Source organism: Neomonachus schauinslandi, chromosome 5, assembly GCF_002201575.2.
Source record: "Neomonachus schauinslandi chromosome 5, ASM220157v2, whole genome shotgun sequence".
Classification (NCBI taxonomy): Eukaryota; Metazoa; Chordata; class Mammalia; order Carnivora; family Phocidae; genus Neomonachus; species Neomonachus schauinslandi.
Window position 1 is genome coordinate 96,945,236 of NC_058407.1, and position 22,424 is coordinate 96,967,659.

The 22,424-nt window shown below is 47.3% G+C and overlaps 1 protein-coding gene across 1 annotated transcript in view; it reads left to right on the top strand.

Annotated features, from left to right (window-relative positions):
- The window catches only part of VWF (von Willebrand factor), a 124,228-nt gene that overhangs the window by 91,993 nt on the left and 9,811 nt on the right, over nt 1-22,424 (top strand). Inside the window, exons 31-43 of the mRNA XM_044915225.1 lie at nt 86-229; nt 2,794-2,958; nt 3,882-3,925; nt 4,251-4,428; nt 8,561-8,781; nt 9,126-9,318; nt 9,487-9,828; nt 12,016-12,260; nt 14,509-14,658; nt 19,319-19,429; nt 20,330-20,510; nt 21,205-21,245; nt 21,737-21,853. Coding sequence (XP_044771160.1) covers nt 86-229; nt 2,794-2,958; nt 3,882-3,925; nt 4,251-4,428; nt 8,561-8,781; nt 9,126-9,318; nt 9,487-9,828; nt 12,016-12,260; nt 14,509-14,658; nt 19,319-19,429; nt 20,330-20,510; nt 21,205-21,245; nt 21,737-21,853 — 2,132 coding nt within the window. The remainder of the gene's footprint in view (nt 1-85; nt 230-2,793; nt 2,959-3,881; nt 3,926-4,250; nt 4,429-8,560; nt 8,782-9,125; nt 9,319-9,486; nt 9,829-12,015; nt 12,261-14,508; nt 14,659-19,318; nt 19,430-20,329; nt 20,511-21,204; nt 21,246-21,736; nt 21,854-22,424) is intronic.

The following is a 22,424-nucleotide window of genomic DNA, read 5'->3' on the forward strand; positions in this document are numbered from 1 at the left end:
ACCACCTAAGGATCTGCCCTGAGACAGGAGGCCCGGCATTCCTGCTGTCAGGACTTACTCGGTGTGGGCTGTTTTCCATTCCCAGGGGATGCTTTGGAGTATGCTGTGCGATACGTCACCTCCGAAGTGCATGGTGCCAGGCCCGGAGCCTCGAAGGCAGTGGTCATCCTCGTCACGGATGTCTCTGCGGATTCAGTGGATGCTGCAGCCGATGCTGCCACGTCCAACCGTAAGTGTCCAGTGTATGATCCCGAGACTCTCCTAAACCACTAGAGCACTGAAAGTGGGCTGGGGGGGAGGGGATGCTTTCGGGTGGCCTGGATGGTTGTGAGTGCTACAGAGCTACCTGTGGCCTGGTTTCAAACAGCAGGAAGTCGCCCAATCCCCATGTTACTTAGAAACCAAACAGTAATAAATATGTGTGTGTCCTTCATTGGTCTGCATGCTTTCGGCTGTCACCTGTAATTTCTCCAGATTTTTCCTTTGTGTCCAGGGCTGGGTCAGACTTTCACGCCTTTCCTTTTTGAGGTGGTGTCCTTGCTCTGTCCCTACTCTCACCATGTCTGAGGCCAGAGTGACTCATGGGGCCGTGGGAACCATCAGACCTCTTCCAGTACCAGCCTAAAAGGTGTGGGTGGGGTGCTGGTTGGACAAGAGAAAGGGTGCAGCTTTAGGACAGGGACAGGCGTGGGCATGACCCAGCTTTGGTGCCCCGTGTGAACTTGTGCTGTGAATAGCAATGGAATGTGAGCCAGGGCAGATGGCATGGTGCCCAGGAGGCGCTGGGTGAGTGGAACGATGTTAAGTCCTCAAGTGGCCATCTGGAGACTTGGTCATCCTTCAGAACCCTGCTCTGGAGTTGTCTTTGCTCTGATGTCTTCCTAAGAGAGTTATCCACTCCCTTTTCTGTACCACATCTGAACAACTCAACATGTGCAAGTGACATTGTATTTGTTTGTTACATATCTGCTTCTTGCAGAACTTGGGGGTCTTTGAGGGCAAGGGCAACAGCTTGCTTATTTTCCTGTCATCTGTGCCTGATGCACAAAATAGGGGGCCATCTAATGTTTGTTGAATGAATGAAGGAGACATGTTTATAAAATTGATTATTTTAGGGAAAAGGACCCTAAAAGGGAAAGGGTATACATTTGGATGATACAATGAGCTAACAAGAACAGAAAAGTTGCTGGTAGAAAATCAGCTCTAACCTTAAGCCAACTGCAAATACCTAGAACTTTCTGGAGAACTGAATTGGGGAATTTCAGGATGGAGACACTTCTTCTCTCATGAACCCCAAGAAGGACTTTCATCTGGAAGGGAAGCAGTTGCAGTCTGGGGGAAATAGACATGCTCTAGGGCAAGTCATTGAACTGTTCAAAGCCTCAGTTTCTCATCTATTAATGGGCACATACATACTCCGGGCTTAGGCCTGTGACATTTTCTCTTCTCTTCTTACACTCACCCCCTGGGTGGTCTCATTTAGTGTCATGGGTTTAAATCCATTCATACACTGCTGACCTCAATATTCCTGTCTCCTGCCTGGATCTCTCACCTTGACTCCACCTCGATGTTCTAAAGAGAAACTCAACATAAACCAAATTCACATCTGAATCTCCTTCCACAGTCTTTCCCATCTTAGACAATGGCATTCCATCCTTCCAGCTGCTCAGGCCCAAAACTTCAGCATCCGTGATTCCTCTTTCTCTCTCAGACCCTGTCCAGTCCATCCACAAACTACAGCTCTGCCTTCAGAAGATATTGAGAAGCCCACCACACCATACCACACCCACCACTGTCACCCTTCTCTCCCACCTGGACTATTGTAAGAGCTTTCTGATGGAACCCCAGCCACCACCCTTGTCCCCTGTAGTTCATAATAAACATGGCAGCTGTAGCGACCCTTTAAAAATTGGTCAGCCCAGGGGCGCTTGGGTGGCTCAGTCAGTTAAGGGCCCAACTTTTGATTTTGGCTCAGGTCATGATCTCAGAGTCTTGGGATCAAGCCCCATGTTGGGCTCCATGCTCAGTGCAGAGTCTGCTTGAGGATTCTCTCTCTCCCTCTCTTTCTGCCCCTCCCCCCTCTAAAATAAACAAATCTTTAAAAAAATTGGTTAGCCCATGTCACTCCTTAGCTCCATAGTCTTGGCTGGCTTCTCATTTCATTCAGAGAACATGTTATGTCCTTACGTGGCCTATGAAGCTTTGCATGGTCTGTGCTCCACCCCCTCTTATCTGCTCTATTCCCACCACCCTGGAGCATGCACTCATACTTCTGCTCGAGCCCTTGCGCTCACTGTTCTCTCTGCTTGGGATATCCTCGTGGCTCCTTCATTCCTTACTTCAGGTCTCTGCTCGGATGTCATCTCTTCACCAAATGCTTCTCCAGCCACCTTGCATGAAACAGCAACTCCTGCTCCTACCCCTGGGCACTCCCATCCTCATATCACATTTTGTTTTTTTCCTAAGTACTCATACACATCTGAAATGCTGGATATTTACTTATTTTTGTGTTTGGTGTCTGTCTCTGCCCAGGGCAAGGTCCACAAAGACAGGGACTTCATCTGCTCGGCTCACTGTGTCCCCATTGCTTAGAATCGTACCTGGCACAGAGTGGTGTCATTAACATTGGTTGACTGACTGAATGTCTTGCTCCCAGGGTCGGTTTATGTGACCCGTCTGGAAAATATGAGGCTCTGTACAGATGCTGGGTACAGCTGCAGCTCTGTCCATTTGGGGCCCAGCTTACCAAAGCAGGTTGACACAGACCCTTTCTCGTTCCTCTGCTAACCCCAGGAGTGACGGTGTTCCCCATTGGAATCGGGGATCGGTATGATGAGGCCCAGCTGAGGAGGCTGGCAGGCCCAAACGCCGGCTCCAATGTGCTGAGGCTCCAGCGAATCGAAGATCTCTCCACCATGGCCACCCTAGGAAATTCCTTCTTCCACAAGCTGTGCTCTGGTGAGTCTCCTCATGTCTTTTTTACTCCCTCAAAATACAAAACACAAAAACAAAACCCATTCTAGAGACCTGAGATTGGCCTGAGGTTGGCCAGGCCTTGATGAATACAGTTACATAGACCGGGACCTTTAAGTTTCTGCTCATGGGAAGTTCATACTAAAACACCCAAGGAGGTACCAGAAAGTTCTCTGTGTATAGCCCTCCTTCCATCCTAACTGCCCATCAAGACTTTAGCAGAGACAGCCCGTGCTTACTTGTGCAGAGTGATTTTGGACAAAGAAGTGGAAGACAGAAGCAGGGAACCCCAGTGTCCCGCAGACCATGGTCTTCTTCCCCACGCCCTATATTCAGTCTCAGCACGAGTATACAGGGCCTTAGAAAAACAGCAACATAGAATCTAATACCAAAGTATCATAGTTTAAATTGACTTAGAATTTTTTTTTTTACTGTATATGATTTTTTTTACCTGTTTTTATTTATATTCCTTAAGTAACTAGCTGTGAGTCAATACCTACTACAGAGTTATTGCCCTTTCCTGCTGGAAGATAGCTCTCCTGGCAGGACTCTGAAAGATCTCTTTCACATTTTGGGGATCTTGCCTCATTTCCTCCCCCTTCCTCTCACTAGACACTGGTCTACGTATGAAATGGGAAAAGGAGATACTGACTATGCACTGTAGGGATTTCTGTGTTCTTACTGTTGTCGCCATAATTACTAAGAACTGCAAAGCATGCTGGAAAAAACCGCAGGATGGCCACCTCTTAGCTTGGTGGACCTGCATCCTCATGGTTGAACCCTCTCAGATCCTTTGCAGACTGAAGTCCACTTCACAGACAAGCCTGGGTGTCCAAGCAGACATCTTGAATGGCTTGGAACTTCTGCATAATGGGTGGGACCTCAGATCTTATTTGTGTCTGTTTCAGGGTTCGTTAGAGTTTGTGTGGATGAGGATGGGAACGAGAAGAGGGTGAGTTCCTTTCAGCTGACTTTGAAAAAAAGATCAGAATGAGTATTTGGGGTGCTTTTTCCCCCTCGTTCCTCCTTCTGTCTTGGTCTGGTTCTCGCTCTTACCATTATATCCTGCTTTTGTGTGTGTGTGTGTGTGTGTGTGTGTGTGTGTGTGTGTGTGTAGGTTTTTACCTGTAAATCTTGTGTTCTGCCTTCTTGCTGCTTGGGCCCATGTGCAAGTCCTAGTCTCTGTGTCCTTAGAGGGGGTCAGTTGCCCAGTTGATGGGCTTAGGGCAGGACTGACTCAGCCTATGCTTGCCTGAATCTGCTTTTTTCTTCTGCAGCCTGGGGACGTCTGGACCTTGCCAGACCAGTGCCACACGGTGACTTGCCTGCCAGATGGCCAGACCTTGCTGAAGAGTCATCGGGTCAACTGTGACCGAGGGCCGAGGCCTTCCTGCCCCAATGGCCAGCCCCCTCTCAGGGTGGAGGAGACCTGTGGCTGCCGCTGGACCTGCCCCTGTGAGTCCATTGCTTTACCAGCCTGGACAGTGTTGTAGGGGCAGTACTTTTAGCATGGCTGTGCAGAGAGGTAGACCAGAAGGCCCTTTCCCTCCTCACTATATGCAGAGTGCTCCCTTCACCCATGTTTCCTCCCCTTTGTGTCCTTTAGACGTGTTTTCATTCAGTCCCAGGGATCGCTGTTCTCCTGTGTCTTTGGAAAGCACTTCCCCAGATAAGGCATAACGAGAAGGAAGAATTGATTTTCTGAGATCAGAGCTCAGCTTGGCTGTTGGCAAGTCAGCCTTTAGGAGTCTATGCTGGAGAAGTGTAGCAGTGAGAGTGATGCCCCCAGAAAACTCTCCACTCACACCTAGAGCTGTATGGGAGCTGGCTGCTGTGGTATGTCATCACAGTGGCCTGGTGTAAGAGGAGGACATAGTCTAGTCCTTCTTGTGCAGACCCGTGGAGGGCATTCATCCATGGGGGTGGGTCAGCCCTCTGCCTCATGGTTGGGAGAAATGGCTGTGTTTGGCAATACCTACTCAGCATAATTACTATGTTGAACAAACACAACCAGTGGGATAAAAACTAAACTGTATTTTATACCCCACCCTCCCTTGACTATTTATTTAGTGGGATAAATGATCTCCCTGGACTGGATAAGAATGCTACCAGACCTCATCATTTCTGCTTATTCATAAAAAGTTCTATGGCTCCTTTACATTATAAAACAAACTCTCAACTTGGTAATTCGGTGCCCATCCCCGTGTAAGAATCAAAACCTTAAACTTGAGTTAGAGTTAAAACAGCTCCTTAATCCCAATTTGGGCTGCCTGCCCCCAGGACAGGGATGTATCCCACTTGTGGGATGCAGACCCCTCTCTGGAAGGGGCCTCTCGAAAGTCCTGTTCATAAGGCTCAGGTGTCCCATTTGTCCTTAGTGGGGCACCTGGGGGTGTGAGACTCACAACGCAATAGGAGTTTTGTGCAAACAAATTTCTTCTTAAATTCAGTCCCTCAATACTCCTCTGGACTCCTTTTATACTCTTGACTTTTTTTACTCTTTATATTCTCTCTTTTTAAAAAAATATTTTATTTATTTGATAGAGAGAGACACAGCGAGAGAGGGAACACAAGCAGGGGGAGTGGGAGAGGGAGAAGCAAGCTTCCTGCAGAGCAGGGATCCCAATGCAGGGCTCGATCCCAGGACCCTGGGATCATGACCCGAGCCAAAGGCAGACTCTTAACAACTGAGCCACCCAGGCGCCCCTCTTTATATTCTCTTTTATCAGAAGTGGTAAAACTTGATTTAGGCTCTTTTTGTTAAGGATTAAAAAAATTTAAATTAAAACCATTTAAAACTTCTTATTTTGAATAATTTCAGATTTTCAAAGAAAGTTGCACAAACGGTACAAAGAATTCCTGTATATCTTTACCCAGATTGTAGTATCTTACATAATCTCAGTGTAATCACAATCAGGAATTAACATCCGTAAAATACATCCATAAAAATCTTAGTTTTTGTCTGTTCTCCCACTAATGTCCTTTGTTCAGATGCAGGATTCAACCCAGAATCACACATGGCATTAAGTTATCATGTCTCTGTAGTCTCCTTAAATCTGCAACAGATCCTTAGTATTTATTGATATTTATGACCTTGACCTTTTTTGAAAAGTTCTGGCTAGTAATTTTGTAGAATGTCCCTCAATTTGAGTTAGAGTCAGATTATACATGTTGTCAAGAATAATCCAGAAGACATATTGTGTCTTTTTTGGTTTATCAAGAGGAGGTACATGTTATCAATTTGCCTCATTACAGGTGATGTAAGTTTGATCACTTGGTTTAGGTGGTATTTATCAAATTTTTCCACTGTAAAGTTACTGTTTTCTTCCTTGCAATTAATAATGATCGTGTACAGAAATATTTTGGAACTATGGAAATACACTTTTACCCACTGAGTTTACCATGCATGGGTAATCCTTATCTGACACAATTTTTATTGTAGTATTTGCCAAATAGTGATTTTTGATTTCCATCATTCTCTCTACCTTTACTAGTTGGAATTCTACTGAAAAGAAGAACTTTTCCTTCTCTGTCATTTATTAATTCAATTAATTATTTGTATTAATATGGACTCATCGGTTCTTATTTTATTCTAGGGGGTAGAATCAATTACTAGCATTATTTATTTTCTTGGTCAGCTGGTCCTGGATTTGGCTGCTGGGAGTCCTTTCAATTTGACTCGTGTCCTTTTGACATCCCCAGCTCACTCTCTCACACAGTGAGGAGCCTGGCTCTCATTATCCACAATATATTTCTATGTTGGCTTAATCCCATAATACACATAAAGTAGTTTCAGAATTTGCTAACCAATGCCTGGATGGAAAACAAATCTACTAACTAGAGTACGATATTTGTATACAATTCTTTTTATCTTTTGTCTTTGAGTACATAGTACATTTCCCCCCGAAGTTATTTAGATTAGTTTCTCCCCTCCGTACAGTGTAGTTATGTTATTCATTACCATGAGTTTAATTTGTTTCTGTTTGTATTCTGTTTTGGGTTTCCCTCATCCCCATTCTTGCTGATTTTATTCATTTGTTTGTTTTCGGTATGTGAATTACTAATCTGGCTCCAAATGTGAGAGTGTACAGAAAGGTTTACTCGGATGTCACTCCCCTGTCCCCTTTCCTCTGTCCTTTCTGCTTATTTCCACCTACGTTCGTGCAGGCAACCGACCTCACTCATTCCAGGTTTATCCTTCTTCACAAATAAGCTTTGCCTTTTTTGCTTAAAAACATAGCCCAGAAATCCTCTCTATCAGTTCAAAGACAGCAGTGGGGACACGAGAGGATCACAGAAGTGAAGTAATTTATCCCAGATCACAGCACAAGCAAGGGGTGGGAGCCAAATTCAATCTTGAGTTTCTCTGGCTCTGAAGTACCCACTTCACTGTAACAGTTTATGCCCTAGTGGGCAGAGCCTCAGGTGAGCTAACACCATTTCTTTGCCTGTGACTTGCTACATCCTCATAGCAGTTGGGGCTGATCTCTTTAAGGCTTGACATGCTCCACAGCTGGGCCACTTGCAGCATGGGTGTCGTCGGGCTAAAGGCGTTCAGTACTGCCCCTTGGAAGGGACCATCTACTCTAGGACTCAGGAGATTTTGAGTGGAAGAGCTCCTAGCAGGCTGCTCAGCTCTGACAGCTGGTGCATCCAGCCCCCTCCTTTGTTAGTGGCCATGCTGCTTGACCTACAGGTCACTCGTGCAGATGGAGGTTGCCTAGACCTGGTGTGAGTGAGGGACATGAATGCATTCTCATTGACCCACTGAGTCTGCCTCTCAGTTCTTGGGCTTTTATTTACCCACCACCATAGCTATGGTCATGGTTGCTCTGGAAAGCTCATCTCCAGCTTCATTTCGGTCCAAGATTAACTTTCAAATCACGCATGGTGGTGGTGCCTTCCATGGGGGGATTTTTACAGAACCATCTTATGCAGATGCAAGATGACTAGTATTCCCAAGTGGTGTTTTAATAGGAACCTTGAGAATTTGCCGATCATGTGAATGAATGAGTGGCAAATGAGGGAGTGCTGAGACCCAATCATTTGTTTTGGCTTCAGAAATATTCCTCTTGTGTGATCTCTTAAAGGATCAAGTCAACATGGCCTCTTGTACCGTTAGAAACTTGGCAGCTGAGAGGACACATGTGTCTTTAGGTGAACTTTCTTTACAATGAGCTCATAAGCTCATGATACGCTTAGCTCCTCATGATTTCAACAAGTCCTAACAACCCTGAGACTTAACTTTGTTTCCTGGACCAAGGCATCCCTGTAGAGGAGATCATTCACTTCGCACACTAAAGTGGAAGTATGGCTCTATAATTTTCCATGTTTTTTTATGTGATACTTATCCTTCTAAACCTTCTCTAGAAAAATATTTACTGGCCAAGTGTTACTTACCTAAGCTACTCTATCCCTCAGAATTTGTTCCCTAATCCGTAAAAAGGAGGAAGTTAGACTGCATGACCTCAAAGGGCCCATTCAGCGCTCAGTTCTGTTAACTGTTGTGCAGCTTGGTAACACCTGCCTCTTTGCACTTATGGGGGTTTGGAGAACGTCACATCCGTCCTTTGCTCTCCCCATCCAGGTGTGTGCATGGGCAGCTCTACCCGGCACATCGTGACCTTTGATGGGCAGAACTTCAAACTGACTGGCAGCTGTTCATATGTCCTATTTCAAAACAAGGAGCAGGACCTGGAGGTGATTCTCCATAATGGTGCCTGCAGCCCTGGGGTGAGGCAGGCCTGCATGAAATCCATCGAGGTGAAGCATGACGGCCTCTCAGTTGAGCTCCACAGCGATATGCAGGTGAGGGGTGTTTTCTCTGGGTCCCATGCAAGGCAGCAACAGAACCTCGAAGAAGCCTCCGCTGCTGGTTGGTTTTAGCCGGTGTGTCTGTTAGGGACTCCACCTTCTGCCTCACCAGCAGAGCACCACCTTTTTAGGAGGGGTGTAAAGGATTCTAATAATCTGTTCTGTCAAGCTCTGCAACGCTCCTTTACCTTAGAAGAGCTACTGCCAAATATCAGAGTTTGTGGATGACATTGGAGTTGAGAGTAGGAACTGTCGGTAACTTTGGGAAGAAGCTAAGAGTGAAATTCTAGGATTCCTTATTGTGTGACTACTGATGAATCACTGTCTTCTTTGGACAGCCGACAGTGAATGGGAGACTGGTCCCTGTCCCATATGTGGGTGGGGACATGGAAATCAATGTCTACGGCACCATCATGTATGAGATCAGACTCAACCATCTTGGCCACATCTTCACGTTCACTCCACGAAACAATGAGTTCCAGCTGCAGCTCAGCCCCAAGACCTTTGCTTCAAAGACGTATGGTCTTTGTGGTGAGAACTTTCTCCTTTGCTCTAGTCTCAGGACTCTTGGCTGCTTGTATTTCTGGGTCCAGTTGATTGTAAGGTTCAGAAGCTGGTGGGCATGGAGAGTGGCCAGGTCTCCAACATCAATATGTCGGCACCCAGGGCTACCAATCTTGCCTTTCTCCATCTGTCTAGGGATCTGTGACGAGAACGGAGCCAATGACTTTATGCTGAGGGATGGCACGGTCACCACAGACTGGAGAGTGCTCGTCCAGGAATGGACCGTGCAGCAGCCGGGGAGGATGTGCCAACCGGTCTCCTGGGAGCAGTGTCCCGTCTCCAGCAACTCCCACTGCCAGGTCCTCCTCTCAGAATTGTTTGCTGAGTGCCACAAGGTCCTCACTCCAACCACCTTTTACGCCATGTGCCAGCAAGACAGTTGCCACCAGGAGCAGGTGTGTGAGGTGATCGCCTTGTATGCCCACCTCTGTCGGACCAAGGGGGTCTGTGTTGACTGGAGGAGGACCAGTTTCTGTGGTGAGTCTCCAAAGGCATCCTGTAAAGTTGTGAAGACCAACTAATTGTGGTCTTGCTCAACCCTCTCTGGGCCTCATATTCTTTTTCTGGGTGATAAAGATCAAAATCCCTGCTTTTCCCATTACCTAGGATCTTATTTAGGATCAAATAAGATGATAGATGTTTCAGTAATTTGGGTGTAGAATGTCTGTGTAAATGGAAGCGTTTCTATAGTTCAGACAAATGTGACTTTTTAAAAAATTTTTTATTTATTTATTTTTATTCTTATGTTAATCCCCATACATTACATCATTAGTTTTAGATCATTACATCATTAGTGTTCCATGATTCATTGTTTGTGCATAACACCCAGTGCTCCATGCAGAATGTGCCCTCCTCAATACCCACCACCAGGCTAACCCATCCTCCCACCCCCCTCCCCTCTAGAACCCTGTTTGTTTTTCAGAGTCCATCGGCTCTCATGGTTCGTCTACCCCTCCGATTTCCCCCCCTTCATTCTTCCCCTCCTGCTACCTTCTTCTTCTTCTTCTTTTTTTTTCTTAACATATATTGCATTATTTGTTTCAGAGGTACAGATCTGAGATTCAATAGCCTTGCACAATTCACAGCGCTTACCAGAGCACATACCCTCCCCAGTGTCTATCACCCAGTCACCCCATCCCTGCCACCCCACCCCCCACTCCAGCAACCCTCAGATTGTTTCCTGCAATTAAGAATTCCTCATATCAGTGAGATCATATGATACATGTCTTTCTCTGTTTGACTTATTTCGCTCAACATAATACCCTCCAGTTCCATCCACGTCGTTGCAAATGGCAAGATCTCATTCCTTTTGATGGCTGCATAATATTCCATTGTATATATATACCACATCTTCTTTATCCATTCATCTGTCGATGGACATCTTGGCTCTATCCACAGTTTGGCTATTGTGGACATTGCTGCTATAAACATCGGGGTGCACGGACCCTTTCGGATCCCTACTTTTGTATCTTTGGGGTAAATACCCAGTAGTGCAATTGCTGGATCGTATGGTAGCTCTGTTTTCAACTTTTTGAGGAAGTTCCATACTGTTTTCCAGAGTGGCACCTCCCTTTTGAGCTGCATTAAGAGACAGTTGGGCCTGAGATGGAGAAGCCTCCAGATCCAACCTTTACTAACTCCCATCCTCCCACACACCATTGAGGGGAGGGAATGTTCCTTTGGTTTGTTCTCATCGCTAGATCTTATTCCCAAACAAATCTGTCAGTTTTCTCCCCCTTTGTGTATCTATTGAATCACCAAATAGCATAAGGCTGGGTTAAAGTGAGACATGGCAAGGAACACAATTCCATATGTAGCCTTTGAGAATACCCACTTTATGTCAAGTGGAGTTCCTGTCCTGTTGATCTAGAGTCTCACTTGAGCTCCTAGAAGTAAGACCTGGAGGGTAAGAGGAGGCCTCATTGTATTTGAAGGAAGTTGGGACCAGGCAAAGGACACAGGGAGGGGATTGGCATTTATAAAATGACACTGGCGGGGCACCTGGGTGGCTCAGTCAGTTGAGCATCTGCCTTTGGCTCAGGTCATGATCCCAGGGTCCCGGGATCAAGCCCTGCGTCAGGCTCCCTGCTCATCGAGGGGTCTGCTTCTCCCTCTGTCTCCCACCATGCTCTCATGCTCGCTCTCTCACTCTTTCTCAAATAATTAAATAAAATCTTTGAAAAAAAAATAAAATGACACTGTGGGTTTGACAGGGTTGCTAGCATGCTTTCGTTCAACATTGTTGGAGGATCTAAAACTACAGGGCATTGTTCTAGGTACCCAGCTGGCGCAGGGGTCCCAGAAGCTCCCAGCCTGTAAGAATGCTTGCCAGCTCATGGTGTGCCCGGGCTTGTCTGGGTCTTAGAGATTCTATGTCTGCTGTCTCCAAGATTCCATAGCTGGAAGGACCCTTCTTCTTCACAGAGTGGAGACCCAAGCAGCCTTCACTTCTCCTCCATTAGAATTCCTAGCTTCACATTTCTCCTTTTGATTAATGTTCCTATTTTTCCTGCAGACTAACTGCTTTTTGGTATGATTGAAAAATCCCACAGCCCCCAAGCTGGGCTCACGGGCATTTCTGATTTAATAGTCTGGGTCTGGAGTTTCCTGGGATCTTATATCAAGGCTGAATACTTATGAACCCTGGCTGAATGCACTGCCCAGCAAGGCAGGATGGGGGCATCACCTCGTGCTGCCCCTCAGCCTGCAGGAAGGACGAGTGCAGAAGGGAGTCCCCGCCCTCTTGCCCCCCGCACCGGACACCAACCCTTCGGAAGACCCAATGCTGTGATGAGTACGAGTGTGCCTGCAACTGTGTGAACTCCACGGTGAGCTGCCCTCTGGGGTACCTGACCTCGGCCATCACCAACGACTGTGGCTGCACCACGACAACCTGCTTCCCTGACAAGGTAGGGGCTGCTTCGTTCTGACTGGGAAGATGGCCAAACATTGGCTCCTCGTGAACTATTTGCCTACCTAAACTTCCCCTCCTGCCCAAACCGAATGCTTTAATGGTGGGTGAGCAGTCAGCATTCCATCACAGCCTAAATGGACATTTAATTAGCTCGGGAGGTATTTAGAGAGAACCTACCATGTTCTCAGCATGGCTAGGTGCTAAGTTTACAAGCAAACTATAAGACACGGTCTCCACCATTAAAGAGCTTATTTTGTAGGTTAGCTAAGGAACTAATATGATTGCATGAATTATTAGTTAATAGTTTACTCTATTCACTTGTTAATTGCTATCAATTCATCCATGTGCCTGTCCATCTATCCATCCATCCTTTCTTCAATCCATCCATCCATCCATCCATCCATCCAATATTTACTGAGCAACAATTATGTTCTAGCAGAGCTGGTGCTTTGTTAGGTGTTATGGGAGAAATGTAAGATGCAGATGACTTATGATCTTGCTAGTATATAGAAGATAATTGTTTATAAATGGAATACAGTAAAGACAAGGGATGGTATAGCTGGTAAATGCAAGTAGCAGTCTTATGGGGGAGGAATGCACCAAGATGAACTATCATGAGCCAGAACTGCAGCAGGAAGACCTGGGCACACTTGGCAGCTGCTGGATTATTGACAATGAGCCCTGGAGTGAATGCTAGGGAGAAGCCATGGTTCTCTTTCCCTGGATGCTTGCTGCTTACGGGCTGTCATTTCCTTCAGACATTTTTGGTGATTAGAGCTTAGAAATGCATTTGAAAGAGGATAAAACTCATGCATTCATAGTGATTTCAGATTCAAAATATATGTAAGGTTTTACTTAACTTCTTTGATTTATACTTCTACCACTTCTCTTCTAAGTTGCAAATACTGGCCTCTTAACATAATTGACATAATTAGTTTTTTGCTTTATATTACAAGATGCCTAAAATAGTCTCAAAAATAACAATTCCAATATTATTGCTAACAATTTTAAAACAATTGAGAGAGGTTTAAGATTTCTTTGCAGTTCTTTATTTAGCCTAGAAATAGAACCCATTAGGGATATATGGTCAAAATCCTGGCTTTTAAAGTTATTTGAAGTAATTATTTTCCTTGTGTGATCTTGCCACTGCTTTGATACCTAGTGAATCAGATATTTCAGTTTGTCTTCCACTTTTAGGGCTTGGTTTTACTTCCTTTTTGATTTACTATTTTGTTATGTGAAAGGTACTATGGCATAATAACATAGTTACTAATAATGTTGTAACAAATAGCTTTGTACATCTGTCATTTTGTATTTTGGGCAATGTATCTTTTGAGATAGGTTCCTGGAAGTGAGATTGTGGGTGGTAACATTTTCTAGCAGGCTTCTTAATAGAAGAATAAGGGGTCTCATTCCATAAGTTCCTTATATAGCAGCTGGGAGACCGAACAGGTAAAGGATAATGGCTTATAAATACTTGTACTGCTGTGATGTGTGTGAATGAGGGTGGAGACCTGTTCATAGCTTCAGAGGGCAGATTTGGGATTACGTCAAAACTATCATTAAGTGTCCTGATCAAACAGTGCCTCATTCCTACAGAATAAATTCTGAGTGTTATGTTCAACCTGGCTTTACATACTCTGATCCCAGTCAACCTTTGTAACTTCATTTCCCATATCCCTTCTGTAGCCTATAGTTTTTCTAAGTAGAATCCCTTGTCTCTCAAACATATCCCATTCTCTGTGCCCCAGATTTTTTCCTTGTATGCTCCTTGTCATCTTCGGGCCTCAGGGGAGTGCCCGTTCATAGCCCCTGCTCACCTTCAGCCCACTCCTAATGCGACAGAGGGCTATGTGTGGATGGGTGCTAAGTCCAAGGACTACACTGGGTGTGAGGATTAGGGAACAGTTTCCTGTGTGACATGGGAGGGAGTTAAACGCAGCTAAGGCAGTGATGAAACTGGCTTAAGGCAGCCAAGTGAGTTATTTCTGAGCCTGTGGTCCAAGAAGGACTCCCTAGGGGCCACTAGCATACACCGGCGATGGCTCTCTAAGGCTGGTGGGCAGGGAAGGGCAGAGGGCAAAACCTTCATAAACATCCCTCCAGGTGGGCAGAGACCATGTTGGTTTTCATACTGCTATATTCTCAGCACCTACAGCAGCTTCCAACACACAGTAGGTGCTTCTTAACCTCTTGTTGAAATGAACAGAATGAGTTCACTCACCATAACCTTGTGTCTGCAGGTGTGTGTCCACCGAGGCACCATCTACCCTGTGGGCCAGTTCTGGGAGGAGGGCTGTGACGTGTGCACCTGCACTGACTTGGAGGACTCTGTGATGGGCCTGCGTGTGGCCCAGTGCTCCCAGAAGCCCTGTGAGGACAACTGCCGGTCGGTAAGGGGCGCAGAGGGGCTGGGCACTGCCTGGAGCAGTCTGGGCAGGAGGTGGGGGACGGCGGTCCCAGGAAGGGGCAAGAAAGCCTCTTTAGTAACTTCTGGTTCCAGGCCAGAGGTGAGGGGAAGGAGGGGGCTGGGGCTGGGGCTGAGTGAAAAGAAGGTGTGAGGATTGTTATGCCATCCTTCTGTGAGTCCGTCCTTCTGTGAGTCCGTCCTTGGCTAATGGCCATGTCTGTTGTATGGTCTTGAGTCCAGAGGGCTGTGGAGTTGGTTTGAGTAGAAATTGGATTTAATGCCTACAAAGGAGGACCTGATTTTTTCCCATGTCTTCCCCTTCAGACATCACTTCAGCCTGCCCCTAGAACAGACACACATTCTGATTTTTCTGAGGTTTCCCCCCAGTTTCAATGTCCTACAGTGTGTCTATGGATTGGTGATTTTTCAGACCACGTTTATAATTTGCAGGACAGGAAACATGATCCCTGCTGCCCCAATTCAGTTTTTAATTCTTCTGGTGGTGGCCTGCCCCCTAAGGCTCCTGTGTGCTCTGGGGCACTCTATTCTTGCACATTTCAGACTGATGAGACCCTAGAAAGAAGGGAGAAATGGTGTGCCAGGAAAATTGTGGATCAAATTCTGGTGCTATTATTATTATCCCTTCAATGGTATCAGGAGATGATGATGGTAAGAGAGGAGTAGCCGGGGCAGACAAGGACATACGTCTTGTGCTTGTCTTCATAACAGCAGTGGAGCTAATGCTTTTGATGCTGGGTTGGAAGTGGGTGGTTTGATGATGGAAGGGAGGGCCTGAGTACGAATCCCGAAGTCGGAGGGTCTACTCAGTTCATCTGCTCTCTACCTGCCTTGCTGGTACTGAGGAGGAGTGGAGTTGCAAGGCACCCTTGGGAGAGGATGATGTGGTGGTATCCAGGTGTGTCCACTGGGGACACTGAGTTTTGGAAACCTATCGGTCTCCATCCCCTCCCACAGGCCATGGAAGGTGATGGAAATAACTTGCTATCAAGCAAGAGAGTGCTACTTAGAGGTCATTTTTATAAAACCAGCGCCCAGTGTCTGTATGTATATATATAATTTTAAGATTTTATTTATTTGAGAGAGAAAGTGCGAGGCAACAGAGGGGCAATCGGAGAGGGAGAGGGGGAATCTCAAGCCGACTCCATGCTGAGCATGGAACCCAACTTGGGGCTTGATCTCACAACCCTGAGATCATGACCTGAGCCAAAAGCAACAGTCAGACGCTTAACTAACTGAGCCACCCAGGTGCCCCAGCACCCAATATATTTTGTGTATCAGTAGGGAGTTTTGATTGCAAAGAACGGACTCCACTCAAGCTAGCTAATATTAAAAGGAGATTTATGGAAAAGACAGGGAATCTCAGAAATGAAATGCAGGAGATGTGAGTGGGCACTACAGTCATACAACATTTCTCTTCATTTGTCCCATGAGCCCCTGTCTCTGCTTCTCTCTGCCCATCTGCAGGCTGACTGCCTCTGGGGGGAAGTTTTGCTTTCTCATAGATTTCCTTTGCACGTGGCTTTATGGAATCTGGCTTCAACTCAACACAGCTTTGCAGACCTAGGGTTCAGCCCTGGCTAATCTGACTTACTCAATCTTTGTGTTCCATAGAGTAACTTCTCAGGAAGAAAATTGATGGGCTCAGCTCAGCCTAGGAATTGGGTCCTCTGTGCAGTGCCCACTCTGGTCCAGTCAACTGTTAGGGAGGGTGCAGGTCATGTGGTATACACTCGGCTATCTAAAGGCTGTGGTGCTGGAGGCAATTTCACAAAGAAGATGGGTACAGAGCTCAGGGGAGTGGGTGGAGGTGGCCCCATGTCTAGATCTCGCGACTGTGTAATTGCTCAAGGGGTTGTCTTAGAGACATGTCTATCTTAGAGACTGAATGTTTACACCTTCTGGGGAGAAGGCAGCCTCGTGGTTTAGTTCAAGCTGAGGGGATGTGGGAGACTGTGCGATGTGTTGAGGTGGGAGCTTCAGGGAATTGAGATGGCTTCATTCTTCAAGGAGGGTAGTCTCAGCTCCGGTCCAACTCCAGAGACATTTGGGCTCACTTACCTGAATTCATTTGCTGTCTAGGTTGTGACAACAAGCAAACCCAGGACAGCATTACCAAAAAAAAAAAAAGAATAACATTACCATTGCCCTCTGATTTTTCTTTTCTGAAGCCAAAGTCTGCAGAAATAGACTTTCCCCAATCACCTCCATAGTTCTCAGCTCTTCATGTCAGAAAAATGTAAAGCTAGCAAGGGGCATTGCAGGGTTCCCATGGAATTTTGTAGGTGGGCCTACATGCATATGGCCTTCCTTCCATGTTGACAGCAAGAGGAATTCCCATTCCTTTGAATAAATCTTGGAAGAGCTTTTCTTTGAAGGCTTATGACTGCTTGATTCCCTACCCTTAGATTCCAGAATCAGACTAAATCATGGAACCTTGGGAACTGTTCTGAGGGACTGAATATCATGCATTGTATTTTATTTATCCTTATGATTCTCTTCCAGAAGGAAGAAGAGGCAGGGCTGCTCTTTCCACTTGCCAGATAGGAAGCAGAGGATTAGCACAGGGAATGAAGTTGCCCGTAGTTCTACAGCTCACTGGAAGCCAGTAGCCATGGGAGTGTCCTGACTCCTGGCCCACGGCCCATTCCAATGGGCTAGTGTACTGGCAACACCAGCATTGCAAGGGCTGGTGTGATGCAGCCAAGAGACAAGGGACCAGAGCTCTATGCCTCCCACCTCTATGTCAGCTGTGGCAATTGTGCTGCAAGGATTGTGCTGCTAGATACATTAGGGATTTATTCTCAGGGCATCTGTCTTCAGATTAGGTGGATATTAGATGGATTTAGTTCCATTCTTTTTTTTTTTTTCCTTTGGTAAAGATTTATTTATTTACTTGAGAGGGAGAGAGCAGGAGTGGGAGGGGCAGAGGGAGAGGGAGAGAAAATTCCAAGCAGTCTCCTCACTGAGCTCCATCCCATGATCATGACCTGAGCCAAAACCAAGAGTCGGACGCTCAAGCGACTGCACCACCCAGGCGCCTCTGCTTAGTTCCATTCTTAAATGGGGAACCAGTGAAGACAGGATGGAGAAGAGTAAGGAGAAGGTGTGAGATGTAGATTTTTGAGCAGATGTAAGCTAGAGGATTTGGAGGAGTATGGGAAAAGAAGGAGAGGTGACATATGGGATGAACCCTGGTTGCTTATCAAGAAGATGTGGCTGTTGGAGGCATGGAGGGAATCTTAGAAAGATGGCAGCCAAGAAATTTGGTGGTATGGCTAGGAGTACCCAAATGTGAGAAGTTGGTGTGGTTTTGAGAACAAGGCCTCTGGTCTGGAGTTAGCCAACATATGGACAACATGTTTGCCCATGATGGGGGCGTGGGATGGGGCAGCAACAAACAGAAAGATTATGCGAATCCAGGTGACTCAGCACTCTGAGAGAGGCACGCAAGAGTGACTCGGGATTAACGACTCTCTTCTGTGCTCCCCTGAGGCTTTGTTTCTTTTATGGCACTTTGTACATTCTGCTTGTAGTGGAAGGTGTCTAGATTGTACCATCCTAATTTGTTGGCTCCTCCAAAGTACCTAGTACGTCATAGATGCACAATAAACGATTAGAACCTCAGCTGATAAAAGACTGGGGACAGCTCAGTGGGCACTGTTGTGACGCAGGTGGGGATGTAAGTAGGTCCCATGCAGATGGTGTGAGGTTGAGCCAATTCTCTGGAGTGCTTGCATTCCCCCCAGGGAGAGGCACCAGTGTTGTGTGCATCTCCTGACTCGGCCCTGCTCTGAGTGTGCTTGTGGAGCAGAGCAGGCTTGGCATCCACACCCATCCTGAACAGCTGCAGTCATTCCTTCTCTCTCAAGGACAGAGCTCCAAGATGAAGCACAGTCCTGGGTTCTCTTTCCATGGCTCCTGGGACAAACACACATAGCATTGTTTTGCCTGTTCTTTGTATATTGCTTCAGAGTTTCCGTGGAGGATTTCAGTTTTCTGGCTTTGGCCAGATGAGAGGACCTCCAAGAGGCAAGATAGGCTGGCCTACCTGTAGGACCATGCTCTCCCTGACAGACTTTCTGGAAAAGACCAATCTGTGTACTTTCTTATCTTACTGTGCCCATAAACCACTAGGTAATATCAAGCAGTGACCAGGGGAAACCCAACTCTGCACGTTGGTGAGAGGTCAAGGTGCTCATCTTGTATAGGTGGTTATCCTTGTAAGAGCAGAGACTAGATCCCAGGCATCCTGACTGTTCTTCCCCAGTCAATAAGGGGCCCTAGATTTGGCCATGATAAAGATCAGGCCAGCTAGCTGCTGCTGAGTGAGTTCTGGGCTGTCTTTAATACTCCCATGGACTGGATCCTGGTCTGAGACTGGAAGCTTTCAGAGGGCAGAGTTATGTCTCTTCAGCTGGTGTAAGACCTAGCTTAGCGACTCAGGGGTGGACTCCTCCTAACCACTTCTGAGCATGATCCTGAGGCTGGTGGAAGACAGAGATGAAAATGTTCACTCCAACTGGCCTGCAAATCCCCAAGGCTCAGGACACATACAGGGTAGATAAGAACACCCGTGTCTTTGCTCCTGGGCTGTCTAATCTCTGTCCTTTGTGTTTTTCCAGGGCTTCACTTACGTCATCCATGAAGGCGAGTGCTGTGGAAGGTGTCTGCCATCTGCCTGTGAGGTGGTCATTGGTTCACCACGGGGGGACTCCCAGTCTCACTGGAAGAATGTAGGTCTGGGGCCCAGGCTGGGTAGGAAGGAGGGTAGTGACCTGACCAGCTTTGTTGGCCACCCTGTGGTCCATGGCTGGCTTTGATTTCATCCCCCACCCTTTGGTATCCCCACAGGGAATTGCATCTGGCTATGGTATTATCCAGATGTTCCTTGGGGTTACTTGGCCCTTTATAGGGACAGTTGAGATTGCCTCAGACTTCCCATTTGGTGGATTTGGGGAGAGGCCCGGTTCCTTCCCTAAGAGTCCTGTGAACTCCGGGGGGATTTGTGTCCTGTTCACCTGTGACTCTGAGGTCTGCTTCCCCTGAGTGCTTGTTATGGGACAGCCTCACCATCCTGCAGGTGTGGTAGGCCCACCACTGCCCCAAAGCTCCACAGGTTCTGAGTGCTGCCCTGCCCTGGGTCGGGCCACTCATCCACAGGCCTGGACGCCCCGGGGACAGATTGCTGGGCTGTGGGGGCCAGACGCCAGCATCCCTAGTCTCTTGCTATTTCCCTGTAGGAGTAAGTGGGAAGAGGCACCTGGCTAGGAAGTGGGTGGAGTTCGCTTTCCACATCACTTCTGTGTCAGCCCACGCTGCCGTTTCTCGGTCAGAGTGCCCTAGAGCCTCTGAGCTCAGCTCACAGCTAGTGACCAGGACGGAGGGGAGTGTCCCGAGGCTTCCCTAAGATGGTGAAGACTGTGTCTGTAGAACACATGGCTCTGGGTGAGGGTCTTGGTCCCTGGGTGTCTTTGACCCATACTCATTCCCTCTGTGGGTCTTACTCTAGGGGTGGGACTTAGACGTTAAGCTGGGGCTCATCCCCAGAGCCCATATCAGCTCCCTGAGAGAACAGCACACCCCCATGGGGCCCTTGGCCCCAGCCTTGATCAACTCTAGTGCTCTAACTGCAGGTTGGCTCTCACTGGGCCTCCCCTGACAACCCCTGCCTCATCAATGAGTGTGTCCGCGTGAAGGAAGAGGTCTTTGTGCAACAGAGGAATGTCTCCTGCCCCCAGCTGGATGTCCCCAACTGCCCCATGGGTTTCCAGCTGAGTTGTAAGACCTCAGAGTGTTGTCCCACCTGTCGCTGCGGTAAGGCGTGTGTCCAGGGGCCCCACCTCTAAGCCTCTCTGTCCGCTAAGGGCTCCTGAATTTTTTGCCTTTTCAGCAACTCAGGGAAATGGGCAGAATCAAAGTCCTCCTATCTGTTCCTAATGCTTTTGTGGGAAAGCAAATAAGATGAGAGAAACGTTACAGTTTCCTGAAGGTCATCACCGTGCTCAGTGGTGGCTTTCTACCACTGGAAATGGACCTCCATTTGCTCGTGTGAGTTAGTGAGTGGTAGACTTCTCAATCATTCACTGTGATTCCTCTGCTGGGAAAAGGTACTCCAACTTCCCACCCCAACCCTGCCAACAAACACACAAAATAGCGACTCTCTTCACCACCTGCTTGGAATTCTTTGGAACTTAAAGTTTCCAGAGTAGCATTTCCTTCTTTCAGAAGCCCAAGTGCCCTCCCACTCACTCCTTAAGTGTGGACCATTTAAAAAGTCTGTCCCCTTGAGGACGCGGGGGAGAAGGATCTTCTCACTGTGGGCTGCCTGCTCACAGGCTGCCTGCCCTTCCTTGGCAGGCCTGGGGGGAGCAAGGCCACTGTGGTTCTGGCACTAGGACCCACAGCACCTGGGCGAGGGGTGGGGCGAGGGACTGCAGATGCAGGAGAGGGGCCCAGACTGGGAGAAGACCCTGAGGGGATCTGCCCTGCACTTTCTTCTCTCCCCCAGAGCCCCTGGAGGCCTGCATGCTCAATGGCACCATCATTGGGGTAAGCCTTCTTTTCTAGGAGAGTTGTAACTGTGGGAAGGGTGGACAGCTCAGTCATTCTGAAGTGGAAATGAAAGAAGGCAGGGAGTCCTATCCTCCACTTTCTGTTGCCTCCCGCTTCCGGGGCATCCTGGTACCCAGGCTCCCGCCATCTTGCTGACTCTCTAGGGCCTCACCTTCCAGCCTCCACTCAGCCTCATAAGCATCTCTTCTGTGTGCAGAGAAGCACTCTGATGGCCTGACACACATTTCAATCCATTCCCCTCTCCCACTGCTCAGGCTCCCTTTCCGGCATAAAAGCTCTGATTTACTATTGCCATACATGAGGTGGGAGGGCAGGGAGGGAGGGGGGCACTGGACACAGGAGGAGTGTCAGGGCCATGGCTTATCTTGGCCACCGGGCCCCCTCTCCTAAGGCAGACAGCTGAGGTGAGTGGGAGGGTCAGGGGGGCAGCGTGCTGGGAGGCCTGACCCTGGTGCCTCTGGTTTCAGCCCGGAAAAAGTCTGATGATTGATGTGTGCACGACTTGCCGCTGCACCATCCAGGTGGGAGTCATCTCTGGATTCAAGCTGGAGTGCAGGAAGACCACCTGCGAGGCCTGCCCCCTGGTAAGAGGGTTGTCAGGGACCCAGGGTCCCCGGATACTTGGGGGACCCAAGCACTGGGACCTTGCTGGGGTCTGTAAATAAAGCTTTTGTTATTTTCTGATTGTGGGCAATATTTCACAACTATAATGAAGAGCCTTGTTTTGTAAATTTAAAGAATAAACATAGTATTTGCAGGGCTTATGGTACCATATTTACAGTTCTTTCTTTCTTTTCACACAACATTTTAAGAAGCATTACTACCATTCTTTGAAAACATTAAAAATTAATTTGTTAACAAATATTTATCAGACACTTACTATGTGTAAAATTCTATACAATATTCCTTGGAATGGGTGTACCCCAACCTATACTTTCATTCTTGGGCACTGAGGTGGTTTAAAATCTTTCACCCTGTTTCTGCCAGGTCATAATGACTATGTTCACTCTGAGGGTGGATTCTGAGAAGTGGAATCATCATTTCTAGTTGGGTAGATAAAAACCGGCATTTCAGTGCTTTAATTATGACTCAGCCCCACCTCACAGAGCCTTCTTCTGTGTTGGGGCTTCTGCTTTTTCGAAAACACAATTGGAC